The following is a 22,082-nucleotide window of genomic DNA, read 5'->3' on the forward strand; positions in this document are numbered from 1 at the left end:
AGGTTTTTTAGTTTATATGCGAAAAATATATTTCAATGTTGTTACTATTCTTGAAATATTTTACATTAATTGTTCATTACTTATCTTGTAATTTATTCATTTCCTTATTGCAATTCCTTATCGGGGAATGTTTCCTTGTTGGAGCCCTTGGCATAATAGCGTCTTGCTTTTACAACTAGGGTTATAGCTTAGCTAGTAATAATAATAATAATAATAATAATAATAATAATAATAATAATAATAATAATAATAATAATAATAATAATAATAATATGAGCTTTTTAATTACTGACAAAGAAGAAGTAAGTCAAAATATGAAAGTTCATGAATGTATTCCGTTTACTTGGATGGATTTGAGCTAAATACTTTAATCCTTTGAGGCCCATTAGATTCATTCTACATCTGGATATCTCTACTCCCTTCAGCATCATTGGAGGTATTTACGTCTGGTTATTAAATATCAATGGAAAGGAAATCTATTCAGCTATATGAAAGAAAATGTTGTGAAGTCTTCTCTCTTGAATGTATTGTGCTAAGGTGAGTAAAGTCAAATTTCCCAAAAAAGGGCCTGGGGCTTGAATGTCGAATGTTTTCGTGAGGTGCTGGGTCTCAAAAGGGTTAATGGAGATTTATTGATACATATTTGGATTTAGTTGAAAAGGAAAAACAATAATTTCTTTCCAACACAGATAAAGATTTTTATGTGAATTATATAAAAGTACAACAAATCCTATCTAATTCAGAATATCACTGAAAAGGAAAGTTTACGAACCGCTAAAGAGGTTTTGGTCTCAGTGTATCAAACATTGCGTTTTTTTTTTTTTATCTTTAGAAGAATGTATACAGTAAGGGCTTAACTAACTGCATATTCAGTGTAAAATGAATGAATGAAGCTAAATTTAGCAATTTCGTGAAAATTTCGCCAAAATAAGATTTCGCCATTTTCAAAGAGGTAAGGGACCCTGTTGTTGCCAGACGAAAGATGAAAGCAATCCAAAGTATATTAATCATAAAAATGGCAATTTATTGTGCCCATATGCCACTGTAAAATTTTGTGTTTCAGCTGTCAGACATCAGGTGTCAGCTGACAGTTTTTTTTCTCCATTTATTGGATTTGATATTTATTTTATGGGCTACCGAACGACACTTTTCCCGATGGCATCGATCACGTGATATATTGATCTTTCCTCGATCATATCTTTAGTGTGCTTCGATCATTGAGTGAGAGGGGTGTATTACTTTTGTGATTATGAGAGATATTTAAGTGATTTTTCCTTTCTGTATCACATTTTATGTTTTTACTCATAAACATCAATTATGCATAAGAGGAAGAATTCAATGAGGTGTTTAGCTGCTATCAGAAATATTCAAATGTTCAATAAAAAAAGAAAATGTGAAGTTGATGAGAAGGCAACACTACTCTCTCAAACGTTTGGTACAGAGAGTAAACACAGCCACGTGGGATTTTTATTGTTCGTTGGGACATTTTATAAAACTCCTCAAAATATTAGCGAAACAGTGGGTTTGATTGTTGATTTGTTGATTGTTGCTATCTGATGGTGAAGATAAATCTGAAATGTTATTTGAAGATGAAACTTTTCCAAGTGATGTGCAATAAAGTGATGCAACACCTTACGAGGTAAACTTTTGAAAAAATTTATTTGTGATAAAGAACAAGCATTGAATTGTGTATCAAATACCAGTGAGATCCTTCCTGTTTTATCAGAATGCTATATCCAGAGCGATTTTTGGTGATTGTGGGAGTAAACTAAAACATTGCTATGAAAGAAAAAATTTAGATGTTGATTTGAAATTTAAATGTAAATGTGAGTTTCCTGAGAATTTTCATAGTTCAACTGCGAAATCAATTGAAAATATAGAAACTGATAATATTGGTATAGTAACTACTTCCTTTATTTATCAGAATATTTTCAATCCAGGAGAAAAGATGGTTGCTGGGGAAGAAACAATTACCCAGGTAATCTCTGTCTTCAGTGTTAGTAATGGTTCTCAGTGGCAGATGAATTCTGCCTTGTAGGTGCTGTGACAGGTTCAATACATCCTGAACCTCTGGATCTCCCTTGTATACACTGAATAAGTGTCTTGCACGTTAATACACTAATCCTTGGGCAGGAAAAACAATATATGTTTGGTATATCATGTACAATAGTTTCCCTGTACTTGACTTTACAGAAAAGTCCTTGGGGACCACAAAGCACCTCCAAAATATAGGTTTTCCTTCATTAAATCCCGTTTCTTTTTCACAATAGCTACTAACTTCAATCCAAAATAAGAATTCTTTGAAGCACTATTGAGCAATTTTGCGTTTCAACTACAGTATTTGAAAAATGGGGAATAATTTTTGTTTTTTTGTTGATAGGACAAAATACAGATAATTTACTTGTGGTCTTGGAGCAAAGAAGGGTGAAATATTTATGTACTATTCTTTCTTAGTTATTGATATATATCATACAAAATTTCATGGGAAACTATGACATTAAAGGACACTTTTTTGCTCATATGACAAATATTCCAATCATAAATACTAAGTAAAAGAGCTCCCGGCTCTTTTTTATATTCATTAGCATTTAACTATATTCATCAAACAATGATCTTACAAGAAAGGCTTGTGTTAAGTTTAGCAGTGTCAAAAGAATAGCAATCTGTCTTCAAACTTTGGTAACATATTCTTAAAATGGTTATGATTCATAGTAGCAATGAGAAATTTGCTATACCACACATAAGGTATAAAACAAATACGTGTGCATACCCGAAAATATGCATGCATACTACTATATCTCCTTTCAAAACTTAAAACTAACTCATGCACATTTAGTAAAGACAACAATACAGGTAACAAAATATCTGAAAAATAGTTTAAAATCTCTACATTAGTGTTGATTCCATATAAATAGAATGATCAGAATTCTTAACTGAACTCGAAAGTGAATAGGATCAAACTACTTGAAATTTTTATTAATGTTTTCGTAATAATGTCAAATGTGGTATAATTAATTAATCTTACTCAAAAAAATTGCTAAATTTTCTTAGTGTTTTGGAATTATAACTATATATATATTCTTATGACTAATTTGTGTATACTTTCTCGACATTGGCTTAGACATGACATCAAGACTTAAACATGTCAATAAGAAATTTAAGGGATTCTTTTGAACTTTTCCTTTTGGAAATAGAAAAAAGGTAAAGGAAGCGATAACCCAATTATTGAAAGTTCGGGGAAATAAATTCAGAGAAGAATTTTTAAATTATTGTCAGAAACAGAAAAGTGCCCTTCAAAAACAGAGCATTTTAAAGACACCTAAACTCCAAAGAAACAAAATGGGGTGATCTGTTAACAGCAAGGAAGCTACCTAAGAGAATGATATTAACTTTCATGTATAGAAGATTGAAAAATAGTACAATTAATGAAATAAATTACCCGTATTAAAGTTTTTCTCCAAAAAGAGTACTAAAGATAAAAGCCAGCACTATATAGCCCAGACTCAAAATATTAAAATAAAATTGTATTGAGAACAATTTAAGCCCAGAATGTTAATAAAACATGTAGAAACTGTTGGTAGGAGGCATTAAATTGACTGAAATTAGGAAACCTTTCAAATATGATTCAAAAGATGAATTACCGTAAATACCTGTACTATGAAAAAACACAAACAACTGGAATCTTATTGAAGGAAATCAATTATTCGAAGGAATATAACTGAGCAGAATTCAGGGAAGCAATGGAAATAATGGAGAGGGAAATTAGTGATTTGCTAACAAATGAAAAATATCTGTGTAGATCCTGAAAATAGATATAATCCAAGAATAGAAATAAATATAGCCATGAAAAGGATGTAGAGCTGCCAGTATTAAACCAGACCTCGACATATCACTCATAGATGCTGAAATAGCAAAATCAAACATTTGCTATAATATTACAGAATGGAAAATAAAATAAAAATGGAAGACACAATGCTGCAAAAGCACAACGGTTTTTGAAACTTACTTTGGAAATTCAAACAAGATTGAGGAAGAAAGTTAAGTCTACTGTAAATCTTACCATATGAACTGTATTGATCGTAAAGAAATTTCTATGTAAGCCTTTTCAAGACATTTAAGGAAGTAAGAACCTCTTCTAGGAGAAGGCCACTCCAAAACCAAACGTTGTTCTTTAGTCTTGGGTAGTTCCATAGCCTCTATACCATGGTTTTCCACGGTCTTGGGGTAGAGTTCTCTTGCTTAAAGGTACAGTCAGACACACTATCCTATCTTATTTCTCTTTCTCTTGTTTTCTTTTTAAGGTTTTTTAGTTTATATGCGAAAAATATATTTCAATGTTGTTACTATTCTTGAAATATTTTACATTAATTGTTCATTACTTATCTTGTAATTTATTCATTTCCTTATTGCAATTCCTTATCGGGGAATGTTTCCTTGTTGGAGCCCTTGGCATAATAGCGTCTTGCTTTTACAACTAGGGTTATAGCTTAGCTAGTAATAATAATAATAATAATAATAATAATAATAATAATAATATGAGCTTTTTAATTACTGACAAAGAAGAAGTAAGTCAAAATATGAAAGTTCATGAATGTATTCCGTTTACTTGGATGGATTTGAGCTAAATACTTTAATCCTTTGAGGCCCATTAGATTCATTCTACATCTGGATATCTCTACTCCCTTCAGCATCATTGGAGGTATTTACGTCTGGTTATTAAATATCAATGGAAAGGAAATCTATTCAGCTATATGAAAGAAAATGTTGTGAAGTCTTCTCTCTTGAATGTATTGTGCTAAGGTGAGTAAAGTCAAATTTCCCAAAAAAGGGCCTGGGGCTTGAATGTCGAATGTTTTCGTGAGGTGCTGGGTCTCAAAAGGGTTAATGGAGATTTATTGATACATATTTGGATTTAGTTGAAAAGGAAAAACATTAATTTCTTTCCAACACAGATAAAGATTTTTATGTGAATTATATAAAAGTACAACAAATCCTATCTAATTCAGAATATCACTGAAAAGGAAAGTTTACGAACCGCTAAAGAGGTTTTGGTCTCAGTGTATCAAACATTGCGTTTTTTTTTTTTTTTTATCTTTAGAAGAATGTATACAGTAAGGGCTTAACTAACTGCATATTCAGTGTAAAATGAATGAATGAAGCTAAATTTAGCAATTTCGTGAAAATTTCGCCAAAATAAGATTTCGCCATTTTCAAAGAGGTAAGGGACCCTGTTGTTGCCAGACGAAAGATGAAAGCAATCCAAAGTATATTAATCATAAAAATGGCAATTTATTGTGCCCATATGCCACTGTAAAATTTTGTGTTTCAGCTGTCAGACATCAGGTGTCAGCTGACAGTTTTTTTTCTCCATTTATTGGATTTGATATTTATTTTATGGGCTACCGAACGACACTTTTCCCGATGGCATCGATCACGTGATATATTGATCTTTCCTCGATCATATCTTTAGTGTGCTTCGATCATTGAGTGAGAGGGGTGTATTACTTTTGTGATTATGAGAGATATTTAAGTGATTTTTCCTTTCTGTATCACATTTTATGTTTTTACTCATAAACATCAATTATGCATAAGAGGAAGAATTCAATGAGGTGTTTAGCTGCTATCAGAAATATTCAAATGTTCAATAAAAAAAGAAAATGTGAAGTTGATGAGAAGGCAACACTACTCTCTCAAACGTTTGGTACAGAGAGTAAACACAGCCACGTGGGATTTTTATTGTTCGTTGGGACATTTTATAAAACTCCTCAAAATATTAGCGAAACAGTGGGTTTGATTGTTGATTTGTTGATTGTTGCTATCTGATGGTGAAGATAAATCTGAAATGTTATTTGAAGATGAAACTTTTCCAAGTGATGTGCAATAAAGTGATGCAACACCTTACGAGGTAAACTTTTGAAAAAATTTATTTGTGATAAAGAACAAGCATTGAATTGTGTATCAAATACCAGTGAGATCCTTCCTGTTTTATCAGAATGCTATATCCAGAGCGATTTTTGGTGATTGTGGGAGTAAACTAAAACATTGCTATGAAAGAAAAAATTTAGATGTTGATTTGAAATTTAAATGTAAATGTGAGTTTCCTGAGAATTTTCATAGTTCAACTGCGAAATCAATTGAAAATATAGAAACTGATAATATTGGTATAGTAACTACTTCCTTTATTTATCAGAATATTTTCAATCCAGGAGAAAAGATGGTTGCTGGGGAAGAAACAATTACCCAGGTAATCTCTGTCTTCAGTGTTAGTAATGGTTCTCAGTGGCAGATGAATTCTGCCTTGTAGGTGCTGTGACAGGTTCAATACATCCTGAACCTCTGGATCTCCCTTGTATACACTGAATAAGTGTCTTGCACGTTAATACACTAATCCTTGGGCAGGAAAAACAATATATGTTTGGTATATCATGTACAATAGTTTCCCTGTACTTGACTTTACAGAAAAGTCCTTGGGGACCACAAAGCACCTCCAAAATATAGGTTTTCCTTCATTAAATCCCGTTTCTTTTTCACAATAGCTACTAACTTCAATCCAAAATAAGAATTCTTTGAAGCACTATTGAGCAATTTTGCGTTTCAACTACAGTATTTGAAAAATGGGGAATAATTTTTGTTTTTTTGTTGATAGGACAAAATACAGATAATTTACTTGTGGTCTTGGAGCAAAGAAGGGTGAAATATTTATGTACTATTCTTTCTTAGTTATTGATATATATCATACAAAATTTCATGGGAAACTATGACATTAAAGGACACTTTTTTGCTCATATGACAAATATTCCAATCATAAATACTAAGTAAAAGAGCTCCCGGCTCTTTTTTATATTCATTAGCATTTAACTATATTCATCAAACAATGATCTTACAAGAAAGGCTTGTGTTAAGTTTAGCAGTGTCAAAAGAATAGCAATCTGTCTTCAAACTTTGGTAACATATTCTTAAAATGGTTATGATTCATAGTAGCAATGAGAAATTTGCTATACCACACATAAGGTATAAAACAAATACGTGTGCATACCCGAAAATATGCATGCATACTACTATATCTCCTTTCAAAACTTAAAACTAACTCATGCACATTTAGTAAAGACAACAATACAGGTAACAAAATATCTGAAAAATAGTTTAAAATCTCTACATTAGTGTTGATTCCATATAAATAGAATGATCAGAATTCTTAACTGAACTCGAAAGTGAATAGGATCAAACTACTTGAAATTTTTATTAATGTTTTCGTAATAATGTCAAATGTGGTATAATTAATTAATCTTACTCAAAAAAATTGCTAAATTTTCTTAGTGTTTTGGAATTATAACTATATATATATTCTTATGACTAATTTGTGTATACTTTCTCGACATTGGCTTAGACATGACATCAAGACTTAAACATGTCAATAAGAAATTTAAGGGATTCTTTTGAACTTTTCCTTTTGGAAATAGAAAAAAGGTAAAGGAAGCGATAACCCAATTATTGAAAGTTCGGGGAAATAAATTCAGAGAAGAATTTTTAAATTATTGTCAGAAACAGAAAAGTGCCCTTCAAAAACAGAGCATTTTAAAGACACCTAAACTCCAAAGAAACAAAATGGGGTGATCTGTTAACAGCAAGGAAGCTACCTAAGAGAATGATATTAACTTTCATGTATAGAAGATTGAAAAATAGTACAATTAATGAAATAAATTACCCGTATTAAAGTTTTTCTCCAAAAAGAGTACTAAAGATAAAAGCCAGCACTATATAGCCCAGACTCAAAATATTAAAATAAAATTGTATTGAGAACAATTTAAGCCCAGAATGTTAATAAAACATGTAGAAACTGTTGGTAGGAGGCATTAAATTGACTGAAATTAGGAAACCTTTCAAATATGATTCAAAAGATGAATTACCGTAAATACCTGTACTATGAAAAAACACAAACAACTGGAATCTTATTGAAGGAAATCAATTATTCGAAGGAATATAACTGAGCAGAATTCAGGGAAGCAATGGAAATAATGGAGAGGGAAATTAGTGATTTGCTAACAAATGAAAAATATCTGTGTAGATCCTGAAAATAGATATAATCCAAGAATAGAAATAAATATAGCCATGAAAAGGATGTAGAGCTGCCAGTATTAAACCAGACCTCGACATATCACTCATAGATGCTGAAATAGCAAAATCAAACATTTGCTATAATATTACAGAATGGAAAATAAAATAAAAATGGAAGACACAATGCTGCAAAAGCACAACGGTTTTTGAAACTTACTTTGGAAATTCAAACAAGATTGAGGAAGAAAGTTAAGTCTACTGTAAATCTTACCATATGAACTGTATTGATCGTAAAGAAATTTCTATGTAAGCCTTTTCAAGACATTTAAGGAAGTAAGAACCTCTTCTAGGAGAAGGCCACTCCAAAACCAAACGTTGTTCTTTAGTCTTGGGTAGTTCCATAGCCTCTATACCATGGTTTTCCACGGTCTTGGGGTAGAGTTCTCTTGCTTAAAGGTACAGTCAGACACACTATCCTATCTTATTTCTCTTTCTCTTGTTTTCTTTTTAAGGTTTTTTAGTTTATATGCGAAAAATATATTTCAATGTTGTTACTATTCTTGAAATATTTTACATTAATTGTTCATTACTTATCTTGTAATTTATTCATTTCCTTATTGCAATTCCTTATCGGGGAATGTTTCCTTGTTGGAGCCCTTGGCATAATAGCGTCTTGCTTTTACAACTAGGGTTATAGCTTAGCTAGTAATAATAATAATAATAATAATAATAATAATAATAATAATAATAATAATAATAATATGAGCTTTTTAATTACTGACAAAGAAGAAGTAAGTCAAAATATGAAAGTTCATGAATGTATTCCGTTTACTTGGATGGATTTGAGCTAAATACTTTAATCCTTTGAGGCCCATTAGATTCATTCTACATCTGGATATCTCTACTCCCTTCAGCATCATTGGAGGTATTTACGTCTGGTTATTAAATATCAATGGAAAGGAAATCTATTCAGCTATATGAAAGAAAATGTTGTGAAGTCTTCTCTCTTGAATGTATTGTGCTAAGGTGAGTAAAGTCAAATTTCCCAAAAAAGGGCCTGGGGCTTGAATGTCGAATGTTTTCGTGAGGTGCTGGGTCTCAAAAGGGTTAATGGAGATTTATTGATACATATTTGGATTTAGTTGAAAAGGAAAAACATTAATTTCTTTCCAACACAGATAAAGATTTTTATGTGAATTATATAAAAGTACAACAAATCCTATCTAATTCAGAATATCACTGAAAAGGAAAGTTTACGAACCGCTAAAGAGGTTTTGGTCTCAGTGTATCAAACATTGCGTTTTTTTTTTTTTTTATCTTTAGAAGAATGTATACAGTAAGGGCTTAACTAACTGCATATTCAGTGTAAAATGAATGAATGAAGCTAAATTTAGCAATTTCGTGAAAATTTCGCCAAAATAAGATTTCGCCATTTTCAAAGAGGTAAGGGACCCTGTTGTTGCCAGACGAAAGATGAAAGCAATCCAAAGTATATTAATCATAAAAATGGCAATTTATTGTGCCCATATGCCACTGTAAAATTTTGTGTTTCAGCTGTCAGACATCAGGTGTCAGCTGACAGTTTTTTTTCTCCATTTATTGGATTTGATATTTATTTTATGGGCTACCGAACGACACTTTTCCCGATGGCATCGATCACGTGATATATTGATCTTTCCTCGATCATATCTTTAGTGTGCTTCGATCATTGAGTGAGAGGGGTGTATTACTTTTGTGATTATGAGAGATATTTAAGTGATTTTTCCTTTCTGTATCACATTTTATGTTTTTACTCATAAACATCAATTATGCATAAGAGGAAGAATTCAATGAGGTGTTTAGCTGCTATCAGAAATATTCAAATGTTCAATAAAAAAAGAAAATGTGAAGTTGATGAGAAGGCAACACTACTCTCTCAAACGTTTGGTACAGAGAGTAAACACAGCCACGTGGGATTTTTATTGTTCGTTGGGACATTTTATAAAACTCCTCAAAATATTAGCGAAACAGTGGGTTTGATTGTTGATTTGTTGATTGTTGCTATCTGATGGTGAAGATAAATCTGAAATGTTATTTGAAGATGAAACTTTTCCAAGTGATGTGCAATAAAGTGATGCAACACCTTACGAGGTAAACTTTTGAAAAAATTTATTTGTGATAAAGAACAAGCATTGAATTGTGTATCAAATACCAGTGAGATCCTTCCTGTTTTATCAGAATGCTATATCCAGAGCGATTTTTGGTGATTGTGGGAGTAAACTAAAACATTGCTATGAAAGAAAAAATTTAGATGTTGATTTGAAATTTAAATGTAAATGTGAGTTTCCTGAGAATTTTCATAGTTCAACTGCGAAATCAATTGAAAATATAGAAACTGATAATATTGGTATAGTAACTACTTCCTTTATTTATCAGAATATTTTCAATCCAGGAGAAAAGATGGTTGCTGGGGAAGAAACAATTACCCAGGTAATCTCTGTCTTCAGTGTTAGTAATGGTTCTCAGTGGCAGATGAATTCTGCCTTGTAGGTGCTGTGACAGGTTCAATACATCCTGAACCTCTGGATCTCCCTTGTATACACTGAATAAGTGTCTTGCACGTTAATACACTAATCCTTGGGCAGGAAAAACAATATATGTTTGGTATATCATGTACAATAGTTTCCCTGTACTTGACTTTACAGAAAAGTCCTTGGGGACCACAAAGCACCTCCAAAATATAGGTTTTCCTTCATTAAATCCCGTTTCTTTTTCACAATAGCTACTAACTTCAATCCAAAATAAGAATTCTTTGAAGCACTATTGAGCAATTTTGCGTTTCAACTACAGTATTTGAAAAATGGGGAATAATTTTTGTTTTTTTGTTGATAGGACAAAATACAGATAATTTACTTGTGGTCTTGGAGCAAAGAAGGGTGAAATATTTATGTACTATTCTTTCTTAGTTATTGATATATATCATACAAAATTTCATGGGAAACTATGACATTAAAGGACACTTTTTTGCTCATATGACAAATATTCCAATCATAAATACTAAGTAAAAGAGCTCCCGGCTCTTTTTTATATTCATTAGCATTTAACTATATTCATCAAACAATGATCTTACAAGAAAGGCTTGTGTTAAGTTTAGCAGTGTCAAAAGAATAGCAATCTGTCTTCAAACTTTGGTAACATATTCTTAAAATGGTTATGATTCATAGTAGCAATGAGAAATTTGCTATACCACACATAAGGTATAAAACAAATACGTGTGCATACCCGAAAATATGCATGCATACTACTATATCTCCTTTCAAAACTTAAAACTAACTCATGCACATTTAGTAAAGACAACAATACAGGTAACAAAATATCTGAAAAATAGTTTAAAATCTCTACATTAGTGTTGATTCCATATAAATAGAATGATCAGAATTCTTAACTGAACTCGAAAGTGAATAGGATCAAACTACTTGAAATTTTTATTAATGTTTTCGTAATAATGTCAAATGTGGTATAATTAATTAATCTTACTCAAAAAAATTGCTAAATTTTCTTAGTGTTTTGGAATTATAACTATATATATATTCTTATGACTAATTTGTGTATACTTTCTCGACATTGGCTTAGACATGACATCAAGACTTAAACATGTCAATAAGAAATTTAAGGGATTCTTTTGAACTTTTCCTTTTGGAAATAGAAAAAAGGTAAAGGAAGCGATAACCCAATTATTGAAAGTTCGGGGAAATAAATTCAGAGAAGAATTTTTAAATTATTGTCAGAAACAGAAAAGTGCCCTTCAAAAACAGAGCATTTTAAAGACACCTAAACTCCAAAGAAACAAAATGGGGTGATCTGTTAACAGCAAGGAAGCTACCTAAGAGAATGATATTAACTTTCATGTATAGAAGATTGAAAAATAGTACAATTAATGAAATAAATTACCCGTATTAAAGTTTTTCTCCAAAAAGAGTACTAAAGATAAAAGCCAGCACTATATAGCCCAGACTCAAAATATTAAAATAAAATTGTATTGAGAACAATTTAAGCCCAGAATGTTAATAAAACATGTAGAAACTGTTGGTAGGAGGCATTAAATTGACTGAAATTAGGAAACCTTTCAAATATGATTCAAAAGATGAATTACCGTAAATACCTGTACTATGAAAAAACACAAACAACTGGAATCTTATTGAAGGAAATCAATTATTCGAAGGAATATAACTGAGCAGAATTCAGGGAAGCAATGGAAATAATGGAGAGGGAAATTAGTGATTTGCTAACAAATGAAAAATATCTGTGTAGATCCTGAAAATAGATATAATCCAAGAATAGAAATAAATATAGCCATGAAAAGGATGTAGAGCTGCCAGTATTAAACCAGACCTCGACATATCACTCATAGATGCTGAAATAGCAAAATCAAACATTTGCTATAATATTACAGAATGGAAAATAAAATAAAAATGGAAGACACAATGCTGCAAAAGCACAACGGTTTTTGAAACTTACTTTGGAAATTCAAACAAGATTGAGGAAGAAAGTTAAGTCTACTGTAAATCTTACCATATGAACTGTATTGATCGTAAAGAAATTTCTATGTAAGCCTTTTCAAGACATTTAAGGAAGTAAGAACCTCTTCTAGGAGAAGGCCACTCCAAAACCAAACGTTGTTCTTTAGTCTTGGGTAGTTCCATAGCCTCTATACCATGGTTTTCCACGGTCTTGGGGTAGAGTTCTCTTGCTTAAAGGTACAGTCAGACACACTATCCTATCTTATTTCTCTTTCTCTTGTTTTCTTTTTAAGGTTTTTTAGTTTATATGCGAAAAATATATTTCAATGTTGTTACTATTCTTGAAATATTTTACATTAATTGTTCATTACTTATCTTGTAATTTATTCATTTCCTTATTGCAATTCCTTATCGGGGAATGTTTCCTTGTTGGAGCCCTTGGCATAATAGCGTCTTGCTTTTACAACTAGGGTTATAGCTTAGCTAGTAATAATAATAATAATAATAATAATAATAATAATAATAATAATAATAATAATAATATGAGCTTTTTAATTACTGACAAAGAAGAAGTAAGTCAAAATATGAAAGTTCATGAATGTATTCCGTTTACTTGGATGGATTTGAGCTAAATACTTTAATCCTTTGAGGCCCATTAGATTCATTCTACATCTGGATATCTCTACTCCCTTCAGCATCATTGGAGGTATTTACGTCTGGTTATTAAATATCAATGGAAAGGAAATCTATTCAGCTATATGAAAGAAAATGTTGTGAAGTCTTCTCTCTTGAATGTATTGTGCTAAGGTGAGTAAAGTCAAATTTCCCAAAAAAGGGCCTGGGGCTTGAATGTCGAATGTTTTCGTGAGGTGCTGGGTCTCAAAAGGGTTAATGGAGATTTATTGATACATATTTGGATTTAGTTGAAAAGGAAAAACATTAATTTCTTTCCAACACAGATAAAGATTTTTATGTGAATTATATAAAAGTACAACAAATCCTATCTAATTCAGAATATCACTGAAAAGGAAAGTTTACGAACCGCTAAAGAGGTTTTGGTCTCAGTGTATCAAACATTGCGTTTTTTTTTTTTTTTATCTTTAGAAGAATGTATACAGTAAGGGCTTAACTAACTGCATATTCAGTGTAAAATGAATGAATGAAGCTAAATTTAGCAATTTCGTGAAAATTTCGCCAAAATAAGATTTCGCCATTTTCAAAGAGGTAAGGGACCCTGTTGTTGCCAGACGAAAGATGAAAGCAATCCAAAGTATATTAATCATAAAAATGGCAATTTATTGTGCCCATATGCCACTGTAAAATTTTGTGTTTCAGCTGTCAGACATCAGGTGTCAGCTGAGTTTTTTTTCTCCATTTATTGGATTTGATATTTATTTTATGGGCTACCGAACGACACTTTTCCCGATGGCATCGATCACGTGATATATTGATCTTTCCTCGATCATATCTTTAGTGTGCTTCGATCATTGAGTGAGAGGGGTGTATTACTTTTGTGATTATGAGAGATATTTAAGTGATTTTTCCTTTCTGTATCACATTTTATGTTTTTACTCATAAACATCAATTATGCATAAGAGGAAGAATTCAATGAGGTGTTTAGCTGCTATCAGAAATATTCAAATGTTCAATAAAAAAAGAAAATGTGAAGTTGATGAGAAGGCAACACTACTCTCTCAAACGTTTGGTACAGAGAGTAAACACAGCCACGTGGGATTTTTATTGTTCGTTGGGACATTTTATAAAACTCCTCAAAATATTAGCGAAACAGTGGGTTTGATTGTTGATTTGTTGATTGTTGCTATCTGATGGTGAAGATAAATCTGAAATGTTATTTGAAGATGAAACTTTTCCAAGTGATGTGCAATAAAGTGATGCAACACCTTACGAGGTAAACTTTTGAAAAAATTTATTTGTGATAAAGAACAAGCATTGAATTGTGTATCAAATACCAGTGAGATCCTTCCTGTTTTATCAGAATGCTATATCCAGAGCGATTTTTGGTGATTGTGGGAGTAAACTAAAACATTGCTATGAAAGAAAAAATTTAGATGTTGATTTGAAATTTAAATGTAAATGTGAGTTTCCTGAGAATTTTCATAGTTCAACTGCGAAATCAATTGAAAATATAGAAACTGATAATATTGGTATAGTAACTACTTCCTTTATTTATCAGAATATTCTGAATGGGGTTGGCTTGGCAGCAATGAATAACACAACAAATGCCTTGGGTGCCCCACCTTTTGCAAATTGCACTTATCAACGATATAAGAAATACGTTGAAACTCTTGCTGATAAGGAATATAATGATATGATTGGTGAAGTTGATAAAGGAATCTTTCAATATTATGAAGAGATGGGATTCAAACCTGATGAAGATGGTGTATTAGACATTGAAGTGATTTATGATGGTACCTGGATGAAAGGGGGACATAATCTCCAAATAAATAAAAGATACAGAACAAATTGGTTAATTATAATAACCTAAAAGGGGATAATATCTCTGTTCATAAGAGAGAGGACCAAGAGCCCAGTAAACTCACGCAAAATAGATCTGTCAACAAAGGTAAGTGAAAAAAAAACTTTAAACTGCTGTATCTCAAAATGTAATTTTTTTGGAATAAAATGGAATCAAGTTAGTTATTTATGATCCGATTTTAATGATTTAAAAAGGATTATGATACTAAATTATTGCACAATACAATAATTGGATTATAATTGTTCATTTGGGGAAACAAAATTTTAACAATATATCCCAAAAATTTATTTTTAGTTTTTTTCTTCCGTAAACGGTTTCTGAAAAATTATTCTAATTCAAAAAGAATTTAAACAAAACATTCCAAAATATTGATACATTATACTTTAAGCTTCATGCTGGTTTTTAAATATTTCAAATTGATACAAAATTGAGGGAATTTATATATTTAAAAAAAAAGGTGAAAAAACACCCTAAAAACTGGAAAAATATTGATAAAATAAAAGTATTCAACTTAGGTGGGAAAAAAATGGGAAAACGCTTCTATGAATAGAGATGAATATTCTGTATAAATTTCAATGTTGTAGTGCAAAATTGACTTCCGACCCTGGCCTCTCCCCTAAGGTTTTCAGAGGAGTTCCATACAAAAATTTCGACATTGGAACGTTGTGAGAGCAAAGGTTCAGAGAAAATAATGAAAAAAAAAGAAAAAAGAGAAAACAATAAGTTTATATCCCAAGAATTTTGAGCATGGCAACATCAATGCAAACAGTAAAATCCAGTGTCGTGTAGTCATAAATGTGTTGAAAACTGAAATATATATCCAAAATAAGTGAAGGAAATATTGTAAAATCACAAAAAGTTGATTAGAATATCACCTACCCTAGCAGCAGGTTTCAAAGTAGAGGAAAAGGGAAAAAAATTGAAATCTATGAGAAGTGAGTCCCATCCGACCAATAAAAAAGTAGGACTCGTATATAAGTTAAATACATAATTAAAAGCAATAGGTCTCGAAAAATGAAGGATAGCGATAATCACTATATTTACTCACAGTAGAACTCTACAGTGCCCAGAGGCCTGTTGGTACTCATAAATGCTTGAGATAAGGATTTATCATTGGTCAGAAAAAGAAATGCGTAAACTGAAATAAATATACAGCATAATGAATAATCATGCTCTCAAAATTTATTGTATTTCATAATACTTCAAGAATTAAATGAAAATAAGTTGGGTATGCTACATATGAAACAAATTACTCAAAGCACGCAAGAATGTAGCAAAAACAAAGAACACAACCAATTTGCAGCAATATATGTAGTTAGTGGATGGGAGAACTGATTTCCAAGACATGTATAATTTCCTGTTATTTCTACCTCTATAACAACACCATATGCCAAGGTAACACTACAAAAGACCTCGAATCTGCTCTGAATCTGTGAGCTTTTTTACCTGGAGATGAATGAGAACAAAATCATTTATTATTATTCACTTTATTTTAGAGCTATGACAGATATTAACAAAAACAGACTTAACAAAAAATAAGGCAAATACTAATTTTGCAGAGAGTGATATATACAGAATATTTTGTCAATAAATGAACTTATGCCATTAGGTAAACCTGAATTTGATAAAAACTTCACACTATTTCAGAAGAGACCTAGAGTAAAGGCCAAATGTAAGTGATTATCCTACCATCATCTATATTACTAACATAATTCTCAAACAATAACTTATCCAAACCATTGAATTAACTGAAAATTTTCCATAGGTACCCATTATAAATGCTTCAATTATAAAAATAAGCTGTACTTGTAAAAGATAATGATAATACAACTAATAATGTCATCTCTTCTGCAATAAACATACTTCTCTACATATTCTGTTAAAATAAACTTATTGTAGAATGCTTCTCAATAACACGATCATTTAGTTGGCGAGTAAAATTAACAGCTATGAGCAAGCGATGACTATTAAAATAATACACAAGGAAGGTTAATCTCATCACCTGCCACATTAAACTAAAATATTGTGAACTTCAATTGTATAATTTTCAATTTAGATATGCACGTTACATCGCACAAAATTATGGATACTTTTTCTCAAATAAACTCATTAACATCACAGTCCCCATTAAAAAGTGTAACTTTATCTGATATTAAGCAAGTATTAAAAGATAAAATTATGTCTGCTGTAAGTTGTAGTCCGGAACTTCGCCAAATATATTCCTATAATGTTCAACGTAAACATCACAGTGTTCTCCTGCAAAATAAAAAAAAAAATTATTACTATGCATAGTAACTAAGTCAATTAGTGCAAATTGCTAAATGGCTATAAATGTTAACCCTATTATTTATAAAAAAATATATGCAATTCTGAGAACTGCTGGATTTGAAAATTTGAGCTTTATAGCTTAGGCTTGGGCCTGTGAGGCCATTCAGGACAAAGCGAAATTGTAAGGAAAAGTTAAAGTAAAAGAGGTTGGACAGTAACAAGGATGAAAGGTGTGACGTGCCGAGAGAAGGTTGTGACTCAAAGGTAGGATGAAAGCAACTGAGTAACAGTTAACGGTGAGAAAAACAGACATGTTATTTCAGGTCCTTGTCAGTGCGAGGGGAGAGCGAAGATACAAGCATAATATATACAAAAAATGAAATGTCTTTCCCATGTACGATTGTGTGACACACGGTTGGTACATGGCTCCCCCCTAAAAATGACATACTGTACATGTTAAATAGGGCGTCCTGATCTAGAGAGGCGAACTGTAGGCGGGTCATCTGGCAGGTGATAAGCAGGTTTTAGACGATCAATGGAGACCCAGTCTTCTTTGCCAAGAATATTTAGTAGGAATGCTTTCGGACTGCGTCGGATTACAAGCAAAGGGCCCGTGTAAGGGGGCGTTAGCGGTGGCTTGCTAGTGTCGTTGCATAAGAAGACGTGCGTTGCAGAGTGCAAGTCTGTCGGTATGTGATGCTTCGCTGGGGGCTTGTAAGTCTGGCGGCATGGAGTAAATTTTCCCACGACGTGACGTATGCGCTGGAGTTCGTCGGAGGAGGTTGCAGAAGGAAAAAATTCGGCAGGGACTGCCGAGACATCGAGGGAGTCTTTAGGAGTGATCCTTAGTCCAAGGAGGACCCAGGGAAGCTGAGTAAACCAGTTGGAATCCTTGCAGCGGGACATCAAAGCTGCTTTGAGGGTGCGATGAAAACGTTCAACCATTCCATTAGCAGCAGGGTTATAGGCAGTTGTCTGATGTAGGTGATTTGCTAATGATGTCCACAATTGAGAGGTGAAAGTGGTACCCCTGTCAGAAGTAATATGCTCAGGGATACAAAATCTTGCAATCCATCCTAAGAGTAGGGCAGATGTACATGAGGCAGACGTTGCAGTTTCCATGGGAATGGCTTCAAGCCGAGTGGAGCAGTCGATGATGGTAAACAGGTAACGATGTCCTTGTGATGTGGGTAGGGGGCCTACAACGTCGACGTGAATGTGTGCGAAACGACGCTGAGGTTGAAGAAAGGTGCCCACTCCTGAATCCATATGCCGATGTACTTTGGAAGTTTGGCAAGAAGTACAGGCGCGAACCCAACCCTTAGCATCCTTAGAAATGCCGTGACAAATGAACTTCGTCTTCAGCAGCTGCGCAGTAGAACGGCACGAGGGATGTGAAAGGCCATGAATGAAATCAAACACCTGCCGGCGCATGGGAGCAGGAATCCAAGGACGCGGTCTACCAGTACTGACGACACAGATGAGGGTGGTGTTGGAGTCTTCGAGGGGGAAGTCTTCCAAACGGAGGGACGTGCAGGATGTCCTACATGCTTGATACTCTGGATCCTGTAGTTGGGCTTCAGCCAAGGCGTTGTAATCCAATCCCAGTTGAATGGCAGCCAACGTGTTTCTTGACAGGGCATCGGCAACGGGATTCATTTTCCCAGGGACGTATTGAAGGGTGCAATTGTATTCAGCCACAGCGGAGAGATGTCGTCGTTAACGGGCGGACCAGGCGTCAGACGGTAGAGTGAAGGCGTTCACCAGAGGCATGTGGTCTGTGCGAATGACGAAGGCCGTACCTTCTGAGAAATGGCTAAAGTGACGGACAGCCAAGTGCAGCGCCAGCAATTCGCGATCGAAGGTAGAATAACCCGATTCTGCCTTGGATAGTTTTCTACTGAAGAAGGCCAATGTGCAGGGCGAGCCGTTGACCGCTTCCTCGAGTACTCCACCAATAGCGACGTCGCTAGCACCGGTGGAGAGGAGAGGGGCATGTGGGATAGGAAAAGTGAGAGCTGCAGCAGTTGATAAGGCCTTCTTTGCATTGCAGAAGGCCGCTTCTTGAAGGGGACCCCACTTCAGGTCCTTTGGCTTGCCCTTGAGGGAGGCTTAGAGGGGGACAAGAGTGGCGGCAATGGCTGGCAGAAAACGGTGATAATAGTTGATCATGCCCAAGAATTCCTGCAGAGCTTTGACGGTCGTGTGCGTGGGGAAGTCCTGAACGGCTGCTACCTTCTCAGGGAGGGGATGGACTCCTTCAGGAGTGATGCGGTGCACTAAGAACGACACTTTGTTGGCGCCAAAGGTACACTTGTCGTACCGGACTACAAGGCTGTTTTGTTGCAGGCAGTCGAGCACGATGCGCAGGAGATGGAGGTGTTCCTCTTTTGAGGAGGAGAACACAAGTGTGTCGTCCACAAAACATACACAGAAGGGGAGGTCCCCTAAGATGCCATCCATGAGACGTTGAAACGGGGCCCCCGCATTACGAAGGCCAAAACAGGAGTAATGGAAGGTGTATGTACCAAACGGAGTGGTGATGGCGGTTTTGGGGATGTCTTCTGGGTTCATAGGCACCTGATAATACCCCTTCAGGAGGTCAAACGTGGAGAAAACCTTTGCTTTCTGTAGGTACTAGGTCACGTCGGCGATGTTTAGGAGGGGGTAGTGATCCGGTTCTGTTTACATGTTCAGGCGCCTGTAATCCCTGCACAGACAGAGGTAGCCGTTCTTCAGAACGATGTGTAAGGGTGACGACCATGGGCTGGGGGTCCCGTCGTCTTGATATGGTGATAAATACCGTGCTTGTCAGGAGCCGTGGATGTTTGGCGAAGTTCTGGACGGAAAACTTCCGGGTACGACATGAGGAGGTGGGCATAGGCATCATGGGTGCGCTGATGTGGAGAGCGAGGTTGGAGGGGGCGGGTTGAAGAGGTGTCGACAAGTACGAGTCTGCGTTGACCAATCGTCGGTGGGCGACATCAACCAGAAGGTGGAAATGAGAGAGGAAATCTGCACCGAGGATTGGCAATGTGACGTCAGCAGCGAGAAACTTCCAATTAAATTTACCATTTCCAAACGATTATGTGAGGTTCTCGTAACCATAGGTGGGTATCGCAGATACGTTGGCAGCTACCAAGCGGACGTAGACAGACTACGTCGTGTCCTGAAGAGTTCCCTTGGCAAATGAGAACGACAAGCACCCGTGTCTACCAAAAATCGCACGCCCGTTCCTGCATCATGTAAAAAGAAAAGATTAGAAACACGGGAGGCCAACGCCACGAGCGATGGCCTACTTGCACGTTTTTTTGGCCACTGACAATCTTTGGCACATTTCTTCGCGGTTGCCCCGAATCTGTTGTGATAGTAGCAAAACTGCAGCGGATGGGAGGCAGTAAGTAGCTGTAGAAGTCGTTGGTTGGGCGCAAGTGAGTGGTGGGTGGCATTGTCGCCGCTTCGGCACGTCAAGGGTTAGGCGTGTATGTACTACAGAGTTCACGTCAGCTTCGGTTGACGTTGAATAGGCGTCCTCTTCGTCAGGAGTGGAGGTGTTGATGGAGGTCTTGAAGGTCGTGAAGTGGCTGTCCATAAGGGCGTCGGCTTTGGTCATCAAGTTCTTTATGGGTAAACTATTGACATCGGGGATGGTAGCCCATACAGGTTCAGGTAAACGGCGTATCCAAAAGGCACGAAGTAGGTTCACCTCACGAGGAGAGCCGTCTGCGGCAGGTTGTAAAGTGAGTGATACTGGTTATTTCCCTGAGGGCGAGCGAAGCCCTTTGGTCCCCCAACGGTTGTTAAGAGAGCTGAAAAAGCTTTGCTATACGGGCGGCTGGCGATGGCGAGTACTGCTGCAGAAGGTATGTTTTGAGGGCGTCATACGCTATTGGTGTGTCTCCTTATTCACAAAGCCAGTCGGATATTTCCGGGAAGGTGTTCTCGGGTATCGCCACGCGAACATAATCTGCTTTGGTGGTTGAGCGAGTCACGCCCTTGATGCGAAACTGGACTTCTGCGCGCTGAAACCAAGCAAACGCCTCTCCGCCGGCGAACGATGAAAGTTCCAATGGGGCAGCGGTAGCGCCAACTTCCGTGGAGTCCGCCATAGTACCAGCGACGGAGGGGCGAGGACGGGGGGGTGGGGGGTGGAAGGCGGGAAGAGCGATTCGACTCTCGGGGTCACCAATGTGACGTGCCGAGAGAAGGTTGTGACTCAAAGGCAGGATGAATGCAGCTGAGTAACTTTATTACAGAACCCTCCCTTTTATATACAGACTAAAAGGCAACAGGAAATTTCCTGTTCAACTGACACCACACCGGTTAACAGTTAACGGTGAAAAAAACTGACATGTTATTTCAGGTCCTTGTCAGTGCGAGGGGAGAGCGAAGATACAAGCATAAAATATCCACAAAATGAAATGTCGTTACTATATACGATCGGGTGACACACAGTTGGTATAAAGGAATCAGGAACAGAGGTAAATTAGAAAGACATAAAGCCAGTGCAGCTAAGGGTACATGTCTGAAATACGCTGATCCAGTTATTAAAAGACTTTCTTAACTACAATGCTTCGGAACCAAGGCTATGCCATGAATAAATTTTAAAATGACAAGTTAGAAAAGCTGTTGCATCAAAATAGGAAACATCTAATTATACCCTTATATTTATTAGTTGCCAATTATCTTGATGGCAGATTTTCAAACGTTTACTATTTAAAACACGGTTCTCTTTCATATTCAGCACATCTCACTGTAAAATG

At 35.1% G+C, this 22,082-nt stretch overlaps 1 protein-coding gene across 1 annotated transcript in view; it reads right to left on the bottom strand.

Annotated features, from left to right (window-relative positions):
* Positions 1-16,522: 16,522 nt before the first annotated feature.
* The window catches only part of Bulli (regulator of MON1-CCZ1 complex protein bulli), a 392,783-nt gene continuing 387,223 nt past the window's right edge, over positions 16,523-22,082 (bottom strand). Inside the window, exon 11 of the mRNA XM_068382333.1 lies at positions 16,523-17,307. Coding sequence (XP_068238434.1) covers positions 17,228-17,307 — 80 coding nt within the window. The 3' untranslated portion in view covers positions 16,523-17,227. The remainder of the gene's footprint in view (positions 17,308-22,082) is intronic.

The sequence above is a fragment of the Palaemon carinicauda genome, chromosome 11 (genome assembly GCF_036898095.1).
Source record: "Palaemon carinicauda isolate YSFRI2023 chromosome 11, ASM3689809v2, whole genome shotgun sequence".
Taxonomy (NCBI): domain Eukaryota; kingdom Metazoa; phylum Arthropoda; class Malacostraca; order Decapoda; family Palaemonidae; genus Palaemon; species Palaemon carinicauda.